Genomic DNA, 27923 nt, shown 5'->3' with positions numbered 1-27923 from the left:
AACGGAATTTATACTTGAAGATTTTCTTTACTGAGTTCACTATTAGTTGAAAGCAGTTAAAAACAAAGTACTGTATGTTAATTCAACTACGGTATTTTTTTTTTATTTACAGTATGTTCGACGGTGTGTAATCGTTAGATGTTGATATTTCCACCCACCTTAATTTTATTTTCATACATACTGCCCTGTAAGTTTTTTTTTAGAGTCGGTATTTCTAGACATCAAGTTCTGAATCTAGAGCGCCCACCAATTCTGTAGCCTGTTATATTTCTTTTCTCTCACGCTTACCCGCCAAGTTATTAATATACCGCTATAATCTTCGTGTGACTTTTTCTACCCCTTTGCGAGATACATTGTTCTCAAACAGACCCACATAAATTGCGAACAATTTATGATTTTTGATCCAACAAATTTTGATGATGTGTTGAACAATTTAATGTGAATTTCGCTGATGAGTAGCTTATCCCCCACTGTGCTCAACTTCCGTTTTTCGTCTTCCTTTCCCATTGTTTCGAACATTATTAATATTGTTGTTATTATTACCGTCCATCATCATATGAAGTCACCACCACAGTCTATTCATCTATAGGATTTTACTCTACACAGTACGTAATATGACTTCCTGACGGAAAGCATTCATATCCTGTTGCACACGACAAAACTTGTTTATTTTGGAACAAGGATTTCGCCTTGCCTTTTTTCTCAAAGTATTATGATTATTATTATTATTATTACTAATAATATATTATCAACGTAAAATTGCGATGTTTATGAACTCGGTCTTTGCTTATGCATCTATATAAGAAACAACTGCTGATTTGACCCATCTGGCAATTCAATTTTATATCTACGTGTATTTTTTTTTGTATATGGGCCACTGGACGAAGAGCAATACTTACTAACGGATTCTGTATCTATAAATAGTTACAGCACACACTTGTAACAGTTATCGTTATAATTAGTAATAGTTGTGGTAATAAACATGGTAGTCATCCGATTCTTTGTCATCATTATCATTACATCTCACATACATGTAAAAGCATAAATATTAGAGTAGAATTCTGCACAGTATTCGATTATTTTATCAGTAACAGTAATCAAGTGATTATACGATTAAATAGTTTAATGTTTTTTTTCATTTCTCAGACTTCCTACTACATATCTCATTCTCAGTCATTGTATTGTTCGTTAGTACCCCCCCCCTTGTAATAATGCAATAGTTGGATATTATTCACTGTTCACATAATCATCGTACACAAGCAACCACCTTCTGTCATATAACTTAGCTTTCAATTAGATGAATCACGCAATCAAGGAGTGAGTGAGCCTTTTTTCCGCATATATATATATATAAACGTTTTGTCTATATAAATCTATTTTAATACCAGATCATTATTCTTCCTCACCTTGGCACAACAATATGTACCATCTCTAAAGTACATTTTGTAAAAACTATCGTGATACTGATTTAATAATAACTAATAACGATATTGGAAATGGCTTGAAAGAAGAGGCATTAGCTTCTGTGCTACGTTTACTAAGGCAGTATAGCTTTTTGAACACTTTGTCCCACATTATACGTACTCAATACGAGTCTGACTCTTCTGCTATGAAAGTGAAGCCGGCCTACAAATATGTCGACCGGGATTTGGTGAACGCGCATTTAAAAAACGCCTGTTTGTGTCTTGTACGTTCGGGTGACAGAATTCCTCTGTTATTATTTCTCTCATGGTTATGTTATTGTGCTCATGATTGCATCGTCATTATACATAATCTGACGTTTTGATAATTTGTACGCACACAGGAATCCATCTGACATCGCATCTTTTTATTTGTTTTTGTTTGTTTGTTCTGTTTTCAACGTTCATGGCACAGTGCGTAAATTCATAAGGTTTAAATTTTGATGGCTTTGCATTTTTTTTTATTTCGTCATCATAAAGCATCTTTTTATACGTGCTTTCTATATGTTCCTTTATTCAAGGCTTTGTGTATTACCAGTTTCTTTATTCCTCTTGTTCTTCGCTGCAGTAAAAATAATGTTTCTTTTTGCTGCATAACCGTACTGTTTTCATCAGGTATCAGCCCTTTCGCAAACTTCTTTTCGCAGGTAATGCTTTTTAATCTTTTGATAATCCTTTTCTACTTTGTTCTCCAGTTTTTTTGCAATTTCGTCATATTAAAAGTAAAACAATCGTTAAATCTTCAAACGTATAGTTTAATGTAGTATTTGTGATTCGAACTCCACATCATACCTGTCACGCATCAATATCGTTCATCAATTACTCGCTCTTACTAAAAAATGAGTTCACTTCTTTTTACATCTCTTACATAGACCGACCTATACACACTACATATAATATTGTTAGCAAGAGTGTTGAAAAGCCAACGCCTATGAGTTTGAATCAATCCGCCTGATCGATAAATTGTTGGTCATTATCAAAATTTAACCACTACCTAGCCTGTTGAGGCTATATCATAGGATATATAGTAGAACAAAAAAAGCAATTTGATAAAAGTAACAAAGAGCCCATACTAACATTGTCTCACGCTAGCATAATGGCAATATTAATCAGTTCTGTGACTTCCACGGATTATTATTTTTGTACATATGACCAGAAAATATGTCTACCTAAAATATTAAACACAGTATAGCTCCATCTTTTGCCACGTTCTATTCTATAGTTTCTCTAGGCAGTCAAGCATGTGCGAACTACTAAGACAGGTTCCACCCGTGCATTGCAATATGTGTCTGTAAGTTGATAAACACGCAACCCTCTCACGTTAAGTAAGTGAGTAAATGGTTTTCGTAATGAGATCACGTCTATTACACTAGTGTAATATGACTATTTTCTGAAATTACTTTATGGTTGGGTGATTTACCTCTGGGCTTATCACCCCCATCCTCTCCAAGCTTATCTGGTGCAATTGAGCCTGAATATTTTTAATTTACTATCTCTTTTGGTACCTCTATTTTGTGTAAATCATCGATTCGTGCCAAAGAAATAGCAAATAGATGTTGTTAAAACAAACTGAATCAACTATCGTTTCGAAGTTAGACAACGCACAGTAGGCGTACAAGGAACTGGGCTTAACGCGATAAACGTTATAACTGGAAATCTTGTGCGTTAACGTCTACGCAAATTGGAAGGCCTGGAAAAGGTGGGGGGAAGGGGAGGAGGATATTTAAAAGAAGTCAGGAACAACCCAGGGTAGATGTCAGAAAAAATAAAAAGCCGAAAAACGACAGGTAAACCTTGCTTCTCAACGGATTGCCTTCTACTAGCCATATCGTAGAAATAAATAAGATACGTTTAACAAAACACACTTTGTTGGATTGCTTTTTGATTACCTTGTATTAGTTTACATACATATATTTACCTTGAATAGGCGTGTTGGTTAACTTGACCGGCTTGTTGGCAAATTGTGTACTTCTTTTAACCTACAGCCAACTATTGGAGGGCTTATTGTCTTTGACCACAAACAAATGAATCGTAAGCGGTTAAATGTGAGCGAACAATATAACTAATAGTATAAAAAGATACAATACTTAACTGGCAAAAGAGAAAGTAAACAAAAGATTACAATGTAAGGAGGCAAGCATATAACACAAATTAAGCACAAACAAATTTTACGTATTTTAGATTCTCAGTGTTCTCAATATTTCCTCTCTTTCTCGCTCATATATATATATATATATATATATATATATATATATATATATATATAGTTAGTTTTTTGAGACTTTGGTGATCATAATATTATCATCTTGTTTAATATTGATGGTTTATAATTCTACGTAAGGTGTCACGCGTGTGCTGCAAGTGAAATGTACGATAAAGATGTCATTACTGCGACACATATTATTCACGTCCATCAAGATGGTGATACTTTACTACTAATGATAATAAGAGTAGTAATAATTAAATAAGAATCGTCGTCGTTATAATTGATGTACGTTCATCTCCGAAGCCGTCCACCAGACGATGTCCCTGTAGGCCGTTTCCGTCGCCCACTGCCTTGGCTGCCTTGACCGCCCTGGATATGATTCTGGGGAGGGGGAAGGGGCGGTGCTCCGACACCCATTACAACAACCAATCCACCGGCTGGCCCATTCAGGGCAGAATGAGGTAGCATAGGTGGGGGTATAACCACCTGTTGCTGGGCGACCCCTTGCTGTTGATCGCGATTGTTGCCACCATTGTTATGGTGCGGGTTATGACCATGTAGACCGTGATGGCTCGGATGCTGCTGGTTATGTTGATGTGATTGTTGCTGCTGCTGGTGTAGCGGCAGCACGCCATTGCTGACGTTATTTATCTTTGGATGGACATTGGGCTGCTGTTGACTGTGATGGTGATGTTGATGTCGACGATGGTGTGAATTCGGGTGCGCGTGATTGTGCTGAACAGCACCGTTGACTGGGTGGCCTCCTTCATCGAAATCCTGACAAGAGAGAAACAAACAAAAAAACAAAAAAAAATATTCGCTATATTATACATAACAGCAAATACGGATCGTAACAGCTATTCGCCATCAACTGCTTCATATAACCAATGCTGTTTCTATATGACAGTTATAAGCCATATCAAATAGCTCTCCAAATAAATTACGGAAAATACTTTTACAGAAATAGGCTGACTTGTGGGTCGATTATGTTTCTAGCGTACCGAACTGCTGTCAAGATCGCTTCGAGAATCACAACAATCTTCCTCCTGTTCGTCGTCACGCTCCTCGCTGTCACGGTCGCGCGGATCTTCTTCGTCCTGCCAACTGCCCTTGTCCGACCCAACTGAACTTAATGAACTACTGCACGACTCGCCATTTCCAGAGGACGGGTACACTGACAGCGACCTCTTGTTTCTGGTCTCACTGTTGTTGGCACTGAGCATTCGTCCACCCAAGTACCTGTCCGAGAAGAATTTGAGTAATACAAAACGATTGATATAATTAATTACATTGCGGAAGAAGCTGCATATGGGCAAAGCGAGGATTTCACTCTTACTTAGTTTATGTACATGTGTATAATATATTGATGAGGCGTATATATTTAAATAGGACGAACATTATTATTAAAATCTTATGAAGTTCAGTATACTGTATATATGAAAAACGCAAAGATGACATAGTTTCTTTGCTACCTGTGGTTATTATTGTTATTGTTAATATTATTGCCGTGGTAATGATGTCTGCTGTGATGATGTCCAAGTGCGTTGTTTCCCCGCAACGGTGCGCCCTGTACAAGATGTGAGAAATTTTCCCGAAGCCAAGTGCGGTACTCCATCACCTGAAACGCAATTTGAGAAAACCACCACGTTTACAAATGCTCATAACATTAATCATTTTTAAATAATTTAATTTTCAAGAAATGGGCGCAAAAAGTAGCAAAGACTTATTATTTATGATTCATTTGAAGAGGAACCGATGAACAAAGATCAACTGCTGACTTATTGGTTTTAGGGTGACAAAAACAAGTCTTACCTCGTCCGATATGCGAATAATTCGACCTAGTATGCTATGGTTAGGCTCGATAATGCCTAGAAAACTGGGATGGACGGCCTGTTCGAGGGTCATAAAGGCGAAGTCAAAGGATTTCTGTACATTGCTTGTTCCAAATGATCTCCGGCCAATGTTGTTGCCCGGAGTAAGAGGGTCTTCGATGCAGAGGCCCTCATTTGTGATGCCTTTGCCACCATCACGTACCAACTGATCCGTTAATACCTGCCTAGGTAACAGGCATCCTTTATCCTTGATCCGGATACCCACCTGAGAAAAATTATTAAAAAAAAAAGAGGTATTAAAGCAGATTAGTCATTATTTTTCAATTCTATACATCCCTCTATTGCAGCATTATTGCAAAGTTTACACTGAACGCGTATTTTATGTTTCCCATCTCTGATCATTTTCTACAAAATTGTGGACAACCTCATTAATAAAAGGGACAGCATCGATGCTTCATATTAATCTTTTAGTGTATGTACGCATGAAATAGTAGAAAATATTCAATTATCATTTCTGTAGTCTTGAATTGAGTTCTCGTTTTTGGACATGATGACTATATAGTATACTTTCGACTGATGGAAACTAACCTTTTCGAAGTTGAAGAATCGCCCGTACATTTCAAGGAACTCAAGTAATAAGACGCCTAAGTTTACAGAACCATCATTGGATCGAACCTCATTTGGACGTACATGCAGTTGAAAAAATGACACTACGAGAAGGATAACGCTATAAGATGAGAGTCCTGCAAAAGCATGCAAGCATGTTTGAGGGCTTAATAGCTGTCTTAGTATAAAACTTGGTACAAACATTTTAGAAAATCCCGGTACAAAAAAAGCTGAAGTCGATTTACCGCACTCTTGCAATTTTGATTCCGTAAAAATCGCCATTATAAGCGAATCCCTTAACCTTTGAAATTGAATTTTTGGGTTAGCGGAGTTGGAATTATGATTTTTTATTGAGTTAGAGGTACTCGCTTTTCCACTCAGCCAGTAGCTCTAATAGCTTCTGAATACCCATATATAAATTCTTACATACGCGTTTTCGTATGTGTTTCCTCTATCTATGGCTTTGCATAAATCGACAGAAGGATATAATTATCCAATAGTTGCCCTGTTTAGGGTATGGAGTAATCACACGGACTTGATCGAGAGAAAATAAACAAATTGAATCCAACTGTAGATGTCAAAGACTAACTGAGGCATGACTATGAGATTTGGCATTATTTTCACGTAACCAGATTGCTAGCCATAAGTTTCTTGAAAAAACTGACAATGGACGGCACCCATTATTTTATTTTCGGCAAATATCTCACAATAGCAAACGTCCCCGAGGCCCATTGTCAATGCCTTTATCATTTTATGCTAGAATCTATCTGCCCTGCCACCGAGCTGGATTTCTCTCCAAAGCGACCTCATTTTCTCGCGTAGTCCCTCTCCGATTGGCGGTACTCCAACCTCTGTCTATGATGAGCATACACTCCAGGTGGTTTCAATTAATGTAATTAAATTTAGCAAGTTCCGCAAATTCCATGTAAAATGTGCCACACAATTCCCAATCAACCTTTACTAAATTTCAATATTTCAGTTATAATTATGTGACACATTACATGTGGAATTTCATTTTTGGCTGACAGAGTCGTTAGGCTCTACTTGAATCTGCTTTAGCAAAAGAATTCAATTGCAACAATGCGTTCTTGTCCCGCGGATACACCTTCTCTCTGATACTCAATAGGCCAATCCCCATTCTAGAAACATTTGCACCATTCACGTACTACACTAAAACTTCGTTGTCTGGCATCTCTACCGATCTTTGACAAATTTGCACTTCGCTATGACCTTCTGGAACAAACATTTGACCACTGAGCATCGATTTTCAATATAAAAATATTTCCTTTTTCTGAACTAATTTCTCCGAACGTAAGCTCAATAGATTCTCATCCATAAGTTTCTAGAAAACTGGAAACTAGAAAATTTCATCTCATATTAGCGCATTGTTCAAAAGTTACTTAATTTCAAAGTTGCCGGATTTGCTTGTAATAACCTGAGTTCATGTTATGCAACAGCATTACAGATACCACACGACGTGTATGAAAAAAACAAGACTCTTATTTTGTGATGAAAACGATAGAAAATTGAGCACAGTACTGCTTGCACTTACCTCCGGTGAATACTTCGTTCAGGCCCCTCATTTGAAGGTACTGTTTAAGAACAAACACGAGCTTTGGAAGATGTGGGAACTCTTGGCAAAAACTTTTTATTAATTCTCCAGTTTTTACACTGTTCTTTTGATTAAACGAGATATCCACCTGAAAAAGAAAAACGAGCCTTAGAATCGTAGATAAGTATCTATTCTTAATAAACATGAATATATACTTGTTAATCTATGACCCGCTATCATTTGCTGAACTTTTCTATATGCAATCGCCCTAAATCGTGTATTTGGTTAAAAAACGGCAGCTGAAATCCCATGGCAAATACAAGATCGAATATATAGGTATCGTAACATATATTATACGGTTTTGTAAGGACACTGACATTACCTTGATATCTGTACTTTTATCGGTTAGCTTGACTAAGGGTACAGTGGCACTTGATAGTACCTTAACACCTCCCGCGTCAGCTATGCCTGCCTCAAGGAGTGCGTTCTGCATTGTATACAGTGGGCTTGTTTCCCATTCACCAGAAATCACCTTCAAATGGGCAAAACAATCTATAAGAATAAACTATATTTCGTACCTTTTCTGGAAATGTTTTAGCGTGTTTATTAGATTAATTATATTTGGTTTGGACGAAATCATTTTTATGAAATGAGAAATATGGCCGTAAGAAAGATTGACGAATACATCATACGTACTAAGTCCACATCACTCGTAGGCATGTAGATTCCGGTGTAAAAACTTCCGAAAACCGCGCATTCTGCTTGAGGCCACATCTGGCGTACAACCTTTTCAATGCGTTTCACCACATGCCAACGAACCCCCTCTTCTACTTCAGTTGGTTTGATATACTCGAAAAAGTCTTCGATTTCCTCGTGTAGCCTATGAAAACGGTACACTAAGGTATTAAATTGGAAGTTTCTTATCAAATAGCGCTAGTAAATGGTAAAATATTCTACTATGGTTTTATAAGAGCGAAAATCTGCTATTTATTTTCGGATACAGTATCAAAGAACTATGCTTTTTAACACCGCTATTTGTAAAGCATGGGCAGGTAGGTGATTACATATGCAGTACAAATGTGATCTATTAAAATTAATAAGGAACTCTCCATAATGTACGCGTCGATGTTCACTCATATCGTTTTACTAAAACACTGATAGCTGTCTATTCCTTTTTCTTCTTTTATCCACACCAATTGTATCAAAAAAAATTTCACACTAATAAAACAGCTTCTATATTTCTTCCTGGTCGCCGCTTAGATCAAACGGCTTCCAAAGTTTCTTGAAAAAGCTAAAGTCCTACGCTGTACTTTTGCTATGATGGCGAATCAGCCATAAAAACAATAGGTTTGCAACTGACTTCAAATAACAGTCAGGCGACTGGAACTAAGCCTGTTCTTGTTGAGCCATGCTGATAGCACACGCAATTGCTTCTGCGTAACGGCAAAGAACGTCGTGGGTAAAGTGAAAATCTCACGTCAGCTATTCCCTTGAAGATTAATAGCTATTAGCATTATAATCTTATGCAATATCGTGTAACGAAACATTCATAGTAAGGTCGAGATAAAAGTACACTGTCAAAACTCGCCTGTGTTACGACTTATTACAATATAAGGATACACCTTATTAGTGAAGCCTCACATTGACAACGATTCATATATATATATATATATATATTAATTTTTGTAAATATGGTTAACTTAGTCTACTTACCCAACAATGCCTATACTGTACTTTTTATTGGCTTTCATCCATGGCGTGCCGCCTTTTGCCCCTATGATACTACATGGTGGTACAAAGCATGGTACCCCACCGCCAGGGGCGCCACCAGGTGTTCCAGCACCTGTACTCGTTCCAGCTCCGGTTCCGGGCTGTGGTGGCTGTTTTGAAGTGCCGGGGTACGATGCTGGGTACTTGTTCTCAAGTGTCGATGCTGCTGAGCCTGTTGTAAGTGCTATATAATCGTGGTTCTCTGGTAGACCTGCGTAACAATAGAGACACGCCGGTAAAGTATTTTTACTGCGCACAATCGGGATTCATATGTGCAGAATCATTCTAAATTCCAGTACCTTTATGCTATGAAATATAATACTGTTAGCAGAGCATATTAATTTTTTTCTGTTATATGTTTTAAATGAGCAAAACAGATAAACAGCTCGACAAAATTGTTTTTATGATTTGACAAACACTGCTGCAGCATTTATAAGTTTTTCGCAAACAGAGTTATTTTCATACCCGAAGTTAGGTAGTATCCTTTACTCTCAGTGAACATCAAAAGGACCGAGGGAGTGTTGCTACAACAAACTAGATAATACAACGCATTAGCGGTATCGTTACTTTAACATTGCCATTTGGTGAATGATAGCCTTCAACCGAGTTAATACACCCGAAACATTTTACTCCTCCTTACGAACGGCCCACTCCGTGCTGTAACAGTGCAAAAGGGGTACCTCACCCCAGTAAGCGTCGAGGTAGGTTCACGAGCTAACTAAAAGCGTGTCCACATGAGGAGATGCAACTAATACGTTAATGGCAAATACCGCTTTCGATCAAGGTCACGGCCGCTCCTGAGCGGCTTGGCCGCCATAGAGTCTAGCGTCTGTATCGGCAGCAAGACCTGGTGAAAGCTTCGATCAGTCGCGCTGTTCTGGCCTGCAATGGATTCTGTCCCACGTCGACGAACAGCGCTTGGACCGGCTGAGTGCCGAGAGGCTATCAAAAATGCAGAACCAACGCCACAGAAAAAGTCAGTAGCAGCATAAACAATTTTAGACCATTATTCTAGCAGTGAAAGGTTGAGTTGCCAATTTTTGGTCTGCGACTAGGCAAAATGAAAATTTAGTAAATATTACTGTCTAAATTAAGATACTTAATTATGCCGGTGGAAGTGCGTCGCTAAGTCAACTGTACAATGCTGCACGATATTTGAGGTACTTTAAAAACAACTGTAAATAACAATGTATTTAAAACTATAATATAATGCTACAAAATATTTTCTTCATTTCTCGTTAAAAACTTGAAAAACAATCCACAAACGGCCAAAAAACACTGTAGATAGAGAATATTCGATAAAACTGCTATTCTTATAGCCAATAGATGAATATTCATGTCTCTTATTTGATTGGATTTCTGCCAATTTTTGCAGCTTGAAATTGCTGTCAGCAACATCAGATGCATCCGGCTTCAGTGACATCTGGAGCCGCGAAAAGCAACTGCGTACTATTTAAGTTTCTATGGAAAAATAGAAGCGGAAATCTGAGGAAATCAAACGATTTTACAGGCAAACTACACCTGCCTGATAAGAGATGTGAACCGGCTTTCCGGAAACGATCAATACCACCAGATTGCGCCATTACCAATCCAAAATCATCCCTTTGCCAATGACACGGATGACTTGCCGATGACCGCGAATCGCGATTAAAGGTTCGAATTAATTATCGATTTAATTAACCAGTTGAAACGGGATAGCTAGAAGGCAAATATGCGAGATTAGCAAAGTATGGTGTTTGGCTGGTACTATATTTTCCTCACTTTCTAATCTTTTTAATGGAATAAAGGACCGTTCGAACGCATTGTACTAAATTTTTTACTTTACTGTGATTAGAATTATAAATGAAACATTGATAGATCTGAATACTTTGGGAGTATCAAATACTATTTGATTGCAAATGACTTTCACCAAAAATTATACTTCTATTTTATTATAACATCGTATACCCATATGTATCACTATATAGATTTCGAGCTAGAAAAATCGAATCGAAGTTAGCCAGCTGATTTGGTGAGTGTCTAACCGATGAATTAACTCAAATAGCGATCGCTTTAATCTAGCATCTAATTCATGTCGTTTACATGTAATACCATCAGAATCACATTGTGATCGACATGGTGCTCGGCGGTTGATTCTCAATTCGTTCGTGGGTGATACAGCTATTCAGTTTAATTTCATTAAAGCGACAGGCCCGTCGCTATTTTATGCAAATATCAACTTGTAGCTCCTAACTAACGACGATACATTACAAAAAGCTCACTATTGTATCATCTTTTTGACTATAAGCTTTGTCTAGATGCTCGTTTGTTTGCTTATCCGTGGTTCTAGCGAACGTCAGACTGGCCACTCACCACTAATAAGTGTCGCTAGCTTTTCGGCGCTGCTTACAACAAGAGCGGCAGCCGCGGGAACTGACCGTTGTCGAGGTCACCAACTTTTTTTTCTTTTTTGCCTCCTAGGACCACGAGAATAACAGCAGGATAATGATACTGTTGCCATTGGCAACAGTATTTACTCTTTCACCATGGCAAGGTGCAAGACTTCTTTTGCGTTCATGTACAGTGGAGTCAAACGCTTGCTTTGCTTCTGTTTTGCGCTTCTGTCGATCACTAGTTTCTGCTAACATTTGTCGTCTGTGCACGTGATGCACGCACGCACGCTGACGCACCAGCTAGTCGCTGACACAAAACTGTAGTTTTTGTTCTCTCTAGTCTCCGTCAAGCTTTCCGATAAGCAATACGCAGAACTCGACAGATACTGAACGCATCGGCCATCAAAAAGCTTCCCGCATCACCGCCAATTCAACACCAATATCTACGATTGGAATATAACAGAGATGATACCAGCGTCAGAGCTGCTGCAGTCCCCATCGTGGTCGTCGACCCGGACAATAGCAGCAGCAACCCCAATGACTGTATATATAATACCATTCTACCAAATCGACTAGCCACCGTTAATCACGTTTAGAGCATTCATCCGCAACATAGTCAACACAACAAAACTAGTAACACAGTTGTGTGATGTAATTCTTGCCATTGCTTCTGTTGTTCGCTGTTCGCTGGTCGCTGTTATCGCTGAGTGTGCCACTGCCCCTGACGGCTCCCCCTGTGGCTCGACGAGTAACACCCGTGTCACTGGCAAACATACGTTGTATAGGCAGATCAGTGCGTAGGCTATAAGCTGGCTGGACCAAGATGTCATTTTAGCAGAAAAATGGTCGAAATCGACGCACCGAGCGAATCTTCGTCGCTGCTTAAAGGGCTTCTTGGCTTTTGAAAAGCCAGATGGAGTAATTGCAAGGGTGAGTATCGGGCGAAAAAAATCGCTTAGAACGAAATGTAAGATGAAAATTCGCAGAATTTGACCGCCAAACCGACGGCCGCTTTTCAAGCATCGGAATGGAACGCGTACCCCACTACGTTTCAGCCTTATGGACTTGATGTTGATAAAGAAAAGGAGCAGCCCAATGGCGTTTTTAAACAAAAATAACGGGTAAATTTGAGTAAATCGGTAACCACGTGTCGGAAAAACGCATTAAGGCATTACTTACCGTCCATGATCCTTTTCCAGAGCTGTAATGCTGGTCCCTGCTGTTCTGGCTGGAACCAACCGTAATGCAGATCCATGTCAAAAAAATCCGTCAATTACAAAGGGAAGTCGTGGTCTATAAACAAGAAAAACGAGATGGTACATCATTATGCGGAGGTTGTAATTAAAACATGCTAGGCATCATGAGAACGTTGGAAACAAATGTCATATATAACCCGAAATTCTTCGAACATTCTCAGGCTTTCATAACGGCGGGGTCAATAGAAAAGACATCCACCATAGATGATCTGAAACGAGTAAGTGTACGTATCGCGTTGTCTATCGCCGCAATACTTTAGGGAAATGGTCTCCGTCATGTTCGATTAAAGCCTTATTATTCACATCATGTTTACCTTTTTTTTAACCAGCAATAGTTATCCCGTTGCCGCCTTGGTGTTGCTCATCATTACTTCATTTTGCTCAAATAAATGAAACTGGATTAAATCTAGCACATGGCACCCGTTTTAAGAAGCGTTTACAAAAGGAATATTCAATTTAGGAACAAACATTTCTGTTACACATTAAGAGAGATGTGCCCAGGCTTAGAATTCATGGTTAGCGCTCCTTACAGCTCAAATGTCAGATTATCGTTGCTTGAATGCCTGTAAAAGCCGTATTTTCCATATACCGGAATGGTAATTTTAAACAACAAGATAATTACAAACAGGACACATACTTGTAACTATAAAAACACAGCACCATTCAATAGATAGGCGAAAGTACACGGAGTTTCACCACAGCATGCCTGATTAGTCACGACTCGTTTTACAGTAACTAGCATTACGTGAACGATACCTAGTTGGAGTAAACCTCATTTCTACAAACAGTTGAATCTATGCACAGCAAAATAAAAAGGCTATGCCAAAGCAAACGTACATTTTTACAATAAGGAGAACTTCTCCTTTAAAAACGTAAACGACTTCATGGCCGCTGCGTGCTCATTAGACTAAATAACCCTTGGACTATCATCTGTTAATCAAAAGGAAATTCTTTTATGACATACTTAAAGCAGTAGTTTATTAGATATGCTTGAAGGCTGCTTGTATTTGTAAAAACGCATTATAAGAAAACATTTTTCGCGTAGTCTATATGTTAATATCCTTTTACTACGATATGCACATTAATGAGGCACACAAATAGCTCTATATAAATCCAAACTCCCTATTCTGAGAGGATTCAGAGTCAGTAAGAGGATACAGCGACGAAACGACGCAGCGACTGCTTTAACCTAAGAAATACATAAAACATGTAATAAATATTAAAATATGGGGAAGTTTACAGAATCCTTAAGAGGAGACGGAGTTAGTAACCAATGCCAACATAGCGTAGTTATTTTCGTTAAGTTACAACGAAAAAAAAAAAAAAAGACACCCCTTATTTTCAGAGAATAAGAATGCCCCGCCAACAGTTAACATACATCTTAATATATCATGACAGATCCTATGGAAATTCCCTCCCAAACTATGTGCGTAGCTCTAATTATGTGATAAACATACAGTATCACATAGGTAAAATAGTTCTAATTTTGTGAACAAATCTTTACATACATTGCAAAACTCTTACAACCTGAGTTATCGCCCATATATTTGTTACCATGTGCGATCACGAGGGGAAGATGGCTTGCCGCTCTAGTATTACAGGATCACTCGTGAGACTGGTGATATGCACTCCGATTCGATGGTTGTTTGCTGTGAGACCAGTTACTCAATTACAAGTCGCATATAACAAATGACACCAACGAGAATTGAAACATTGTCGATACACTCGGAATGCCCAATGTAAAGATGTTTTCAAAAACAGCAAAATTAATATTCACATCAACAAATAATTTGTATCCAATCTCAACTCAATATTGGTATCAAGAAATTGTATAGTATTCGTATACTGTGAATCGTACAGATTAACAGGTATGCTTTTATGCATTTTTATGGGAAAAACCATTAGGCGACGGGAATGCAGGACAACATTCTAAACTTAACTAAAATGTGACAAAGAACTTAATATAAATATATTAAGTATTTTGTCACATTTTTACACACAAAATAATCACTTAATGACTAGTTCGCCACACTTTTTTGGCCAGCCACACACCCCGTTCATAGCAGATAATGCTCAAGTTTTCTGCTATATCTGCTAACTTATTAATTTCATTTCTCTTAGCCTCATAGTCACAGTATATCTCTGTTGCTGCAAAGCCGACATGTATTGAAAATATGTATTATAATGGATACGAATCATTTAGGAAAAACTAAGAGAGAATTCTTTGTAGACAACCAGTTTTTCTACTTTATCACCGCCTGCTTATAGGTGTTCTAGACGATGACACATGTTTCGAATACGCAACGAGGCGATATTACTGATAAAACTTCTCCTATAAATAACGGAATACTGCTAACCTTGTAAAGTATATTAAGATTACAAGGTGTAAAAATACATAATTCCTTGAGATCTCAAGGCTTTTACCTTTTCCCAAGCTTTGCCTCAGTTTCATTGCATATTTACTGAGCAAGTATATTACTTAAATGATTTACTGAAATAAAATATTGTATTGCATAACAAAATCCGGTCAATGATGCTCTATCTATTTTATGATCGCTTTCTGCGTATACTGGTACCATCCCGCTACTGCAATTATCTGACAAATACATTAACATATTGTCCCACAAATAAAGCACATCCATTTAATTCCAGTAGGACTTCGGGTTCGCACTTTGCCAATCCACCAATTCGACCGGTCTCTGCATTATAAGCAGATACAGTTCTACTACTAGAGTATTTGCAGATATTACACTATGGAATGAAGCATCACCACTCAATTTGGTGGTTCGCCCCGGCGCCCCAGGAAGAGCCGAAAGCTCTACAAAACAACAACAACTACATCGGTCGACTACGCCGACCATCACCATCGTAAATTAGTTTGAGACGATTCCTTGTGTTGCGTCCATTAGGAAGTACGCGCGGTCGCGCGACACTGAGAACCCGCTACATATGATACTACCGTAATCTCTCAACGATGTCACTACCTTAGCCATAGGAAATCTACGGCGCTCAACAGTGCCCCCAGAATAAGGATGAACGGCAAGCTTATTAGTGTCCCTTAATAATCGAATTTCCAAATCTACAGACATCGAGCACTTTGCTACATCTGCCATAGGCCACACACACATATATACATATCGCCTTAGTAACTGGCAGGTGCTTCTCGAATTTTCCAGTAGCCGGGAGCCGTCGATCCAGACGCAGCATATGCAAAACTGTGCGATTTTTTTTTCGTCTTTCTTTCACAATCTACCGTCAAAGTCGTCGATTTGACAACCAATATTAAGCGCACGCACACACATACGAAAACGGGCTTCACTAAATCATACAAAATACGGAAGAAAATGCCCTCTACGAGTACAGATCGATTTACCCAAACCCACCTTGAAAAGCGACTGGGAACTTTGCCCGTCACTCACGCGCCCGCTGGCAGCGACAGCAGCAGGCCTGCTTCTGCGCCTGACGTCTATCCTATGTTGGGCTCTCCTGCTGCCGTGTGGGGCGATGTACGGTTCTTGGGCGTCGTTTTACCGCCGCTGTTGCGGCTCCCCGCTAGTGTTTTGCTTACGAGCTATAACTAACTGTTCTACGCTTCCAGGCTTTTCACAGTTTCACCTAACACCACTCCCAGCAGCAGCAGCAACACCAACAACAACAACAACAACAATAACGACGACGAGGAAGATGGCAACAACAACAACAATGACGGTAACAACAACAACACTAACGATGATCCCATACAGCGTCCATTTAGATCAGCAGTCTGTTTCCTGGGTACATATCTCGTTAACAAGCCAAACAACAGAATGCTCCGCTCGTGTATCGTCCGTTGACAGAGTGGCCAAAAACCCGTTGCATTTGCGGCCGCTGGCGACTTTAAATATCGTCTTTTCCTACTCACATATACATACCACTGGCACCGTCGTACTATGCGGTAAATAGACACCCTGCGCCGGATATTTAATTCATGAAGCGGCCAATCTCATTCACAGTGTCCACATTGGCGGGGTGCAAGTACAAATCCGAGTTTTTATGCTAATTGCTTTTTATGTTCGTATACAACAACTCCAGCTAATAACCTGTTGTTTCGGTTATTGATGGTAGTATTTTGCTGTTCAAGCAGACGCTGACCTCTCTGCTAATCTGCCACTGCTTTTGGCTGTTATTAGTATCAGCAGCAATAGCAGCAACTGTTCTCTGCCCAGTCGCTCATCCGGACGCTTACTTGCGACCCGTTTATCGTAAAACAGGTGCGTGCGAATGAGCCCGACCGACCAATCAGACAGATCGACCGAGTGTAGAAGAGTCTAGATAGAAGACACTCTCCAGTAGGCTGCGTGACCCCAGCGGCCCGCTGTTTCGTTTAACAACGTTATCGCACCTAATTCTCGACAGTTCTACAGTTTTCAATGCCAGCGGCAGCAGCAACAGAAACGATATCAAGTAAAAACTCACAACATCAACAATAATAACAACAGACTCAAACACACATTATCCTCTGAAGGCACGTGCACCGACGTCCACTGTGGAGCACACAGATTTCGTTAATTTGCCACAACGCGACGGATATAACTAAATAGAAATCACAGCAGTACGCTCGATGTATCACCGCCACTCTGCCATCAATGATGGCAGGCTCGACTCGACGCGACGCGCAACGAAGGAGTTAGTCGACGACGATCTCCTATAGCGTATAATAAATCCAGCAGTCGACTGGTATCGAGAAGTGGCAATCGTGTCCAGTTCACTACTTCTACGGCGAAGTCGCGTTGCTTGTCGACGTCTAAGTGGCTATGGTCCCGCTGCCGTAAACTTTCCTGCAGTTCGTCGCCGTGCTTCTCTCTCACAAGCAACCGCGTTCTTTTTTCGTTTTTGTTCCGTTTCTCTTAATAGTCGGCTCACTACTCAGCGCTGTCGTCCGTACTGACTACCGCGACTAGCGCCAGCGCCACCATCAGCGGCAGAATCAGCAGTGAACTGAACGACAGGCACAGCTCTATCGTTGCATGTCTGTCTGCGTGTACTGCTGCCGCAACTTTACGAGCAGCTATCAAGCCAGACTGCTACTGGTAAATAGCATTCACGTTGTGCCTACTGCTGTAGTTCCACCACTCTCGCCATTTGACTCTACTTGAGGAGCGGTGTAGTGCTTCAACGAGGGCAAGCGGCTTACTGAGTGAATAGGCTAACAGCACATACAGATACCGGAAAATGGAAAATAGACAGACGCGTGGACGGCGAGCGAGTTTGGCTCGAAGCAGAGCAGTCGCAGCTGGATACAAACAATAAACCACCTAAGAGCGTCAACGGAGAAAAGCTACTGCAGCAGAGATAGTGCTCCGTCCGAGCAATAATAGGAGCATCAGTTGTAGCAATTGCAGTAGGAACTACCCGTTGACTCTATCTACCTCGGGCTGGGGCAGCTGCGGGGTGTTTCTGCTGTTTTAGCTACGCTGACTATTTCAGGCAACAGACCAGTTGATCTTGTCTATCCGAGTGGAAGCCGATGGACGGGCACCTGGTTCGTTCATTTATTCGCCGTATGACGTCGTGCGAATGAGCAAGTTTACAGTGAGCGCGGTGTCGGGAGCGATGGTTTTGGCTGTTTTGACAAACCGGACTCTTTGTTGGATTGTGCCGTTTGCCAGCGAACGTATGAGCGAACAAAGTGGAACGATCCCCGGGGAGCGGAGACGCGTAGGGGGAAACAGGCGCCGGCTGAGCGATCACCTACTAACACACTCACTCACTTGGATAGTCACGCTGGGCTGGCCAGCGTGCATATCAGATAAAACCACCACCGGCTGATGAATGGCTACGGGGTGCAGCTGTAGCTACTGCTGGGGAGGCTGATCGTCTTAACACTCCTAGACCTCGGCCACTTCGTCTGCTGCCACCACTATCTATCGACATCAACAACAACAGCACCGAATCACCAGCAGCGACACTGCAGACGGATAAACGAATGATGATGCTATGCGACGAGGGCTGATCTTGTCTGCGTCAACAGGGAGACAATACTGGGCTGCACAAGATCGGTGGTGACACGGGTAAATTCGAGATAAAATTTGAGGAAAATTTTAAACTTACTAGAATCGCTGGTTAAATTGGAGTTCGAAAATAAAAACGAAAAAAGCTCGTTCTGTGTGACGCATTTTTAGATGATGTAACCTAGTTAGAGAATAAACGACGAAGAGTATCTGAGTAGGTGAAAATATAGGGAACTTCAGTCGTAAGAGTGCTTATTATATGTCGATATACATTAATATCAATATTCATGGGATTTAGAGAATTGATATACGAAAATGATCTGTCTTCAGACAATTAGTCTTGATGTTCAGCAACTTTAACCAATAGGTAAGGCAACAATACACGACTCTATTTGGGCTGTGATGCATTCACTTGACAAATACCGGTGATTAGATTGGAGCACACAAATAACTAAAAACGTATTGCTAATTATTTTTATAGTAATCCTTAAAGAATTAGCCGGTGGTTTCATTAATGCGAATTATGCCCTGCACAATTCTATCACAGAACGATCTTATAACTGTACATATTTGCACTTTGATACACAAAACTGCTTTCATTCTAATTTTCTACTATTTCATTTCGTACCAACGATACCAAGCCTTCATTTGAGCATTTAACATTTTTCTGCAAAGAAGAAGCAAACATGCTGGTACTATTAACACTGTGACAGTAATGATTTTATCTACTGTCTGTCTTATCTACAGATAATTTCCTCTTCTTTGTACTAAAGTACGCTTAATTTCTCCAAGTAGGTTAATAGCGAAAGTTCTACAGCAATGATTTCTAGTTACAGTTAGTCCCTAAATTATGGCAAAATTGTACCTAAGTAAGATTTCAGTATAACCAATTGGCTGAATTACATTTTCAAACAAAAACAAAGAAAATTTATATATCATTTGGCATTTTTTGTGATTTCATATAAATTCTCACATATCACCCGGAGCATAACTGTATGATTAACGAATCTTTCTGAAAGATATATCATCAACAGAATTTGAATGGATCGACATTTTTGGTCTGGACACAAGTCAATAAAGCTAGAAACCAGGCGGTGCCCACGTTGAGTACTGCGGCTGCTTGAAGCGTCGGACGCAAACAATGACGTCGCCAGGTTTTGGCTGAATCGAGGAATCCTCGAGCATAATTCCGCATTCCATATCCTTTCGAATAATGGAGACCTCATCTTTGAGATGCTTCATTGATGCCACTGGTCCTCTACAATACGCAAAACAGCAAAATAGCAATGTTAGTATGAGATGATGATTTCGGTCTAGTGATGCTGCAATATAACAAGTATGCATGATTGAATGATTATTACAAAAATCGCCGTAAGGCCCCTGAAAGGCAAGGAAATCGACGCGAGTAAACGCTGCCAAGATTGCCAAAACTAGACGCTGTAGAGTTTTAGACCGCGGCTTGGAATGGTGTATATGAAAATGGGCTAATTCAAAATGTAAGCAGGGTACCCGTGAAAACGATCATATCTGCTAGTTAACCGATTACCTGTAAATCTCGTTTCCGTCTCGGATAAGTTTAAAGTATTCTGGTTTCCTAAGTTCGCCCTTAGTGCAGCGACAGCCAGCTACAGGCACTTTTTTCTTGCTTTTCTCAGGTGTGACCATGAACTCAGCTAATACTGCTGCTTCGCCCACCAATTCTTCAGCATCAACTAATGGAAGACGTGAGCTTATTTCTCGTTTTAGATCGTCGATCAGGTGATAAATTACCTAAATTACATAAATTAATCTTTATAGCAGTTCAATTCTTAACAGTACGAAATAAGAAACAACTATGTTTTCCTTTGACTACCAAAATACTACACTATTATAGAGCGGCGCCAGATATTATAATACTATCATATATGTAGTTTCTTTAGAGGATATTTATAAGTACACTTGAAAAAGTTTAGCATCGTTGAGCCAATTTTACATTGGGCTGTAACAATAAATTGCAAATACCTTTTACGTTTTAATATACCATAACGCATGGTGGGTTTTCTAACACCAGGCCTAAAAAAAATCGAGGCATGAAATAACCTAAAATCTATTGGAAAAGAAATTCTCCGCATATAGATTCGGCTTTGATCAAATTTGACAAGGATTGCCTGTCTTAACAAATTAGCACATTATCGCTAAATCTACTATATAGATGTATGTCCTGTCATTAAACGCCTTTAAAAAAATTTCGGTCTAAAAATTCATCGCTACCTAGTTAAGCATCTATTTGGTTGTTTCTTACATGTATTTTCAAGCTAAAATTGTACTAAAACTAAATATGTACATCTTGGTAAAAAGTTTTTCTTAGTACCTTGTATTCTTTGATCTTGACGTCTTTTGCGACGTATTGACTAACTTCAGGTAAAACTCCCACGTGCATCGCATACACAATACCGTCAAAGGTTTGAGCAAGCTTCACATCGCTCTTGGACACAGGTCCCACTCCATGCTCTACTATATTCAATTGGCACTCATTGTGCTTATCGTAAGTATCTAACACATTTAACAGAGCTTCGACGGAGCCATCAGTATCACCTAAAAGTTAAACAACAGCGATCAAATTATCAGATTGGTTCAGTGATTATGATCAGACTAAAATAGGTCTATGAACCCGTGTGTGCAGGTTATTGATAAACACACACGTATATGTGCTGCTTATGCAGTCCAATATGCAAGTGACTCAAAAAGATCCTAGAGCCACCGAGGCCTAGAGAGGACTCTATATATAAAAAAACAATAACGAGTAAAACATAGGCCTTTTCTGTGTGTATATTTTTTGTGTAGGATTTTGTGTATTTCCTAGAAAGAAAAAAATTCGTATGAAAGTAACCCATTCTGGTGTTTATATCTAATTGGATAAAAATTAATACTGCTATTTTCTATTACAGTTAGTAGAATCACAGCGTAAATAATTACGTTCATGCAACTTGAGAAATGCACACGTACCTTTGATAATAATTCGTAACGTAGGTTTGTTTTCAACTTCTACTTTGGGGACCTCACGATTGATTTTAGCATACCGATAGCCTGCGGCCCACTTGGCCTCGAGAACTTCACGATGTTTTGCTTTGTGTTCGGCAGCCCTGAAATTCGCCATACAAAAATATCGTCATGTCAAGTCTTGGAATAGATGCCCATTAGCTTCATTCTAATATTTAATTTAGAAATAGACTAAACTTAATGGTACATCACGAAACAGTTATAATGTTCCTTGCTAAAAGATATCAGTAGCTTCTTGATGGAATAGATGTGCGTTATATGTCAAAAATACTCGAGTACAAAGTCGTTTCGTGTATTGGATTAACAAGACAAGCATCCCTTTGTTTCACATGACTGATATAGGTGAAATGAAGAGTGAACCATGATAAATGTATTCAGGGTCAATCTTAACTCTAAGGGTAGCTTTATTACTGAAAATAATTTGTATTTGCTTTTAACCTTCATGTTCAAAGATGACTGAAAGAAAGTTCAAGTATGTGTGAAGGATAACTAATAATGTATTCACTGGTCAATGTCCTAATGTTCTTATGCACCGAAAAAGTTGAGCGTGTATAACACTGACTGTTTGATTATTTCATAAAAAACAAATTTGTGTGTTATTCGGAGGCACCGTAGAAACATTGCATAAATATGGTTGACAGGCAACGATTTTTTTTAGGTTCATTATTACACTTACCTTGCCTCTATCACCTTCGAGTCTTCGGCAAGTTTCGCTGTTCTATCCTTCTTATGTCGAACATCGACGACTTCTTTTGCGCGTTTCTCGTTTTCTACCTCAAGTACCAGGTCGCCAGCGTTTGGTATTGTTTTCCAACCTATCAATACTCTTGGTTAGAACAGTTAACTTATGATGAAGATACGCAACATAACTACAAAGATTAATTTGTATATCGAATCAATCTAAAGCTTATAAAGGAAAGAGTAAGTTACGGCTTCTCTAGAAGAATCAGACGAATCTGCTAATTTGCTGAGGATTGCTCGTTAGGAAGCTAAAACATGTCGTCGGCTAGAACTCTAGGCAAGAGTTAGTAACACGCAACGGTACAAGGAGCCTTCCTATCTCGAATGTTTAAAGAAAAATGTATACTAGAAAAGCGTTAGCATGTATACACACTCACGGACCGGTAATTTGTGCAGCGCAACCGGGCTCAATCTCTTGCACAGGTTTCCCCCATTCATCGAAAATTAATCGAACTTTGCACCACGATGTTCCGGCTACAATGTGGGAGCCTTTTTTCATTATACCTCGATTTACCAACACAGTAGCAATTTTGCCGCGATGTTGGTCTGTGCTGCTTTCAAGGATAAACCCTTCAGAAAAACCCTGTAAAAACGAAGAATCGCGTTCCAAAAGACATGATGTAATTGGAGCAAAGTGTTAGCCATGTTTGATTTCAAAATGAGTATTTAACACAACATGTGTGAATAATTGGCTGCCATTTAATGAGTTAGTTGAATGTTGAAATAGTATTCTTAATTACAGAAAAACATTTGCTAATTTGAAGCTTATCACTTTTAGTCATACATAATGTTGCCTATTAAGGTACTCCTATTAAGAAATCGGGGTTCGTGATGAATGTACCTCAAAGGACGCTTTGATATTAAGAATCTCTGCTTGAAGGACGATTGCTTCTAGAAGTTTGTCGATTCCATCACCTTTAAGAGCTGATATCGATACAAACTGAACATCTCCGCCGCTGTCGTCGCTTTGAATTCCATATCCCAACAAACCTGAAATGGGCAACAAAAATTTTGAATATAAGTGTGCGACAAATAATTTCCCACTGTACATATGCATTATGTTAAATGGTCATGCATTGACCTATTCATACGTGCACAATTGTAATAAACTAGTAATTTGTAAGGCTGTATAATACAGAACATTGCCTCGATAAATTGTATTAATTGAATGTACTGTATGAGTTAAACGCAAGGTCTCGAAAGATCAATTTGGATAATCCATACGTGTCTCTGCTAGCGGCACTTAACCATTGGCAAATGTGCCCCACTCGAAGCCACGAGTATCCTTTTGATCGGTATTAAGACCCCTTGCGTAAACTATTCTTTTAATGAGCCTACACAAAATATTTGAGTGATAAAAAGCTGAATTTGATTGCTGTGCAACGAGGTAATTTATAAGATTGGCCTAGAGAATGTAAACGACTTGGACCGGTCCACCTTTATCCTCCTCTGGCCATCAAAGTAATTGTACGCTCAGTTTTTGTGTGCTTTTTTATATTCCTACGTGCGCGCTATGTATGACATAATTCGAAGACGTATGACCTCTAGACTTGCGTACCCATTTTGACTCGCTCGAGGTTTGCTGAAGGCTTGTCCATTTTATTTACGGCGACCAGTATTGGAACTTCGGCATGATTCGCAAACCGAATTGACTCAACGGTCTGCTCCATCACTCCGTCATCAGCTGCGACGACTAACACGACCATATCTGTCACATTAGCACCACGCGCTCGCATCGCTCGAAAAGCAGCATGACCGGGAGTGTCTAAACCGTCAAGATAGGTTGGTGCATAGACATAAATTTTGTGTGTTACTTTTCCTCGGTCATTTGCTGCTTAACAAAATGTTGTATGCACGCATAGTAAAATAATGTTTTCAATATAAAAATATTCGCCAGTCCATGTCTTGACAAAGTAAAGGTGTCTCATCTCGGCTTGTTGTATGAAAGAAATGATAGAAAAAAGTGGTGATTTGAAGATTTGATGCCTTTCTCAATTTTCATTAATGTTAGAAATAATTAGACGAATTGACGAATTGATGTTGGCGTAAGTTTTGGAAAAATTTTAAAAAATTTGCACAGTTTTCAACCCATTCAAGCAAGAATATGCCAACCGAGGAACGTGATGGCTCCATGCGCACACATCGGTACAGGAACGGAGAAGGCTCCAATGTGCTGCGTGATTCCTCCGAATTCCTGATCGACGATTCGGCTTTTCCGCAATGTATCTAACAGGGTAGTCTTACCATGGTCAACGTGACCCATCACCGTTACTGAAGTGCAATGGAAAAAACATGAAAAATATCAGATCCTTACATACTCACGAACTCTTTGGCAATTATAACGAAGTTGAACACTTCACAAATATATGACAAATCATTATTATTATTGTTGCGAGTTGTTTCACATAAATGTTTCTTACACATAAATGTATGCCATAGATCGCACAATAAAAAAATACTCTGGAAAGTAGTACCTTTTAAAATCCAGCTCTAACAGCAGCGATATTTGTTACTGGAAACACTGTGATAAAATCGAGCTCAAGCTCAAAGTAGCCTTAATTTCTGCAGCCGTCTCCCATCGCAAAAGAAAGTCACTCAAAACATAATTCCGTTTGCACCAAGTCAGAAAACTACAAACCAACAGGTCTACGAGGTCGGAGCGTTTCTGGTTTGGCTGGAGGACGCCTCTCGGCGTCTCGATATTTATCTTCCTGTAACCTTTTGCTAACGACGGACATGGGTGCAGGCCCAATCTCTCCACGATAGCCTAAAATTTTTAAAAGCTACGCAAACCCATATAAGAAAGGAAATAAGTTAACGAAAACTTAATGTTAAAATCTATTTTACCTATACCAGGCATAGTAATTAGGTCCTTAACGGTGATCAGAAACGGCTCGTTATAGTAAGACGTAAATGGTTATTCATTCGCATATCCTTCCCACAGCGAAGGAAACCACTAGATGGTCCACAGCACTTATTTATATATCAATGATGATCATGGCGAAAAAGCACCAACCTCAATAGCGTCTTTATGAGTTAACTCGTCGGTCTCGTTTTCATACTTGTTCCCTTCAGGTATATAGAGTAATCCCTCCACGACATGATTCATTGGGTGTTTCGTCATCTCAGAAATCTCTTTTACGGTGATATTTTTCCAAATCTGCAATTTATTATCCAGTCACTACACTATGACAATACTCAAAGCAGACGGCCCGGCGAGTCAAACGTAGGATTCATTTGATTACAGGGAATGCTGACATTCTACTGAGGGGCAACGCTAATCAGATCGTGATCGACTTAGTAAACTGGTGCTCACACAAGAGAAAAGCTTGAGTATATGTACCCCTCATAACATTATTATTACAAATAAATCGTTTAACCTATTTAAAATAGAAAATTAGAGGTAATGTTATAGCCACAGCGATCCACTCACGTCGCTAAGTACGACTCCTTGACACAAAACAAAGTTCTTGAAAATTTTCTTAAAATTCTTATTGTTACTTACTGATCTATTAATTCCAGTGTTTGCAAATAATCAGGCGAATGTTAAATGGAAACACTCTGTAGAAGGTACCTATAACTGATCGCCAAGTTACAGGATTAAAGCACAAAAAGGAAACCTCTATTAATATCTCCATATTGCGCCTTGTAATCAAATCATTCCTAAAGAACTTTACTCGTATTCTACTAACAGGGCCAGTTCCTAACATGTGGTGTCGCCGGTTCGAGCCACGCAATGTCCCATCTGTTCGCATTACCTTAGATCATAGACTTAGTAAGCATTATATATATATAATAGTTCTGGAGGGGAAGAAACACTCATCTTTAATTTGCTTACCTTTATAAGGGGCACCTTCGATTTAATTTTTGCCACTTTTAGTGGTCCTTTCATTTTTTTCGCCAGCACTGGTGTAACGGAAAGCGACCTTCGCAGTATGGAGCTGTGGAATCCCCACAGGGGTAATAGTCGGCACGGCACGCTCATAGTTTATAGTGACCTAGTACAAACACACCAAGCGACGTTAGAACTTTATTTCCACTTCTCTTTCTTGAGGAACACATTGATGAGATTGTTAAAACAAAGTACGCAAACCACGATAATTGCAGTAAGGCAGAGCAGAGATAACGAAGAACGGCATAAACATGTTATGAAAAAAGCTGCACTTATAACGGGCCTAATGTTTTCTAAAACAACCTATAAAAATCGATTACTTCATTTGTGGCTCTAATTTTCAGTTAACTTGTTGGTGATACGTGCAAAACATATGTGTGTTCGCCAAAACAATGATGTGATCACGGAGTCAGGTACCCCAAAACAACATTTTTGCATTATTCAGTTTTGAGACGATTAAAGACGCCCTTCTGTACTTGGAGTATTCATTTATCAAACAATAAACAGATTACAGTTTAGACGATAGATTCTTCTGTCACAATATGCATAAAAGCTATTTCAATTATTTTCACGTTTCACATCAAATATGATAAAACGTTGCTTATATAATGTAATTGTCATTTTAAGAAACCTGTGAACGCAGCGTAGTGGCGATATCTGACTTCATATGGTGTACTTGGATACCAAAGCGAACTTGCAAACGCTTTTGAGTGTTTAGATGTCCGCCGGGCGAAAAATATCCTCGAAATCTAATGTACGGAAACTAAATAACTTCTCAAAGATAGAACTGCAGCAAGCCCTCATTGCACTTTAGTATAGAAGGCCATTTCCTCATGCGACTCCTACGTATTAATAACATTATATAAGCCACATAGTAGAAACCTTCCACTGGCTAGGTGGAGAAACATCTTACTTTATTTCGTTCATGAGCAGCTCTAGCAGAAGTCGCGAAACTCTTTCTAGGTCAAGTAATTGGTGATAAGATCCGCTGTGATTTTATCGACTGTGTCACACGCATGAACAGCTTAAGCAATAGCGTCATATGTACAGTGCGCTGTTTCAAAACATCGAAATTGGAGCGTGCGCGAAAAGCCACGCTACAATCAGATCCGGCATATAGCAATAATAACACCGGGTTATCTATTGATAAACAAAAGCAGATGAATTTCGCTACAGTTGATTTTATGTGAATCCGCGCGCAAACTGG

At 39.4% G+C, this 27923-nt stretch overlaps 2 protein-coding genes across 6 annotated transcripts; both read right to left on the bottom strand.

The window, feature by feature from the left end:
- Positions 1-71: 71 nt before the first annotated feature.
- Positions 72-19795, bottom strand: LOC111260348 (uncharacterized). 3 transcript variants are annotated; one of them, XM_022833025.2, is made up of 11 exons: positions 16438-19795; positions 12978-13091; positions 9370-9637; positions 8353-8536; positions 8039-8188; positions 7657-7804; positions 6087-6241; positions 5479-5763; positions 5139-5284; positions 4668-4905; positions 72-4443 (listed from the first exon to the last, which is right to left on the bottom strand). In XM_022833025.2, exons 2-11 carry the CDS (start codon positions 13051-13053, stop codon positions 3958-3960), a joined length of 2136 nt encoding a protein of 711 aa, XP_022688760.1. In that variant the 5' UTR covers positions 13054-13091; positions 16438-19795; the 3' UTR covers positions 72-3957. The 3 variants fall into 3 exon arrangements, with proteins under 3 accessions (XP_022688760.1, XP_022688761.1, XP_022688762.1); XM_022833026.2 differs by having other exon boundaries at positions 9391-9637; XM_022833027.2 differs by lacking the exons at positions 12978-13091; positions 16438-19795 and adding an exon at positions 9892-10179.
- A 148-nt stretch (positions 19796-19943) lies between these two features.
- mIF2 (mitochondrial translation initiation factor 2) lies at positions 19944-27775 on the bottom strand. 3 transcript variants are annotated; one of them, XM_022833028.2, is made up of 13 exons: positions 27630-27775; positions 26663-26822; positions 25841-25984; positions 25463-25607; positions 24937-25095; positions 24383-24589; positions 23666-23814; positions 23206-23407; positions 22760-22898; positions 22030-22166; positions 21395-21618; positions 20591-20814; positions 19944-20302 (listed from the first exon to the last, which is right to left on the bottom strand). In XM_022833028.2, exons 2-13 carry the CDS (start codon positions 26807-26809, stop codon positions 20125-20127), a joined length of 2055 nt encoding a protein of 684 aa, XP_022688763.1. In that variant the 5' UTR covers positions 26810-26822; positions 27630-27775; the 3' UTR covers positions 19944-20124. The 3 variants fall into 3 exon arrangements, with proteins under 3 accessions (XP_022688763.1, XP_022688765.1, XP_022688766.1); XM_022833030.2 differs by lacking the exon at positions 27630-27775 and adding an exon at positions 27348-27600; XM_022833031.2 differs by lacking the exons at positions 25841-25984; positions 26663-26822; positions 27630-27775 and having other exon boundaries at positions 25299-25538.
- Between the last annotated feature and the right edge of the window lie 148 nt (positions 27776-27923).

This window comes from Varroa jacobsoni, unplaced genomic scaffold, assembly GCF_002532875.2.
Source record: "Varroa jacobsoni isolate VJ856 unplaced genomic scaffold, vjacob_1.0 scaffold_431, whole genome shotgun sequence".
NCBI lineage: Eukaryota > Metazoa > Arthropoda > Arachnida > Mesostigmata > Varroidae > Varroa > Varroa jacobsoni.
This window is presented reverse-complemented; position numbering and strand designations above follow the sequence as displayed.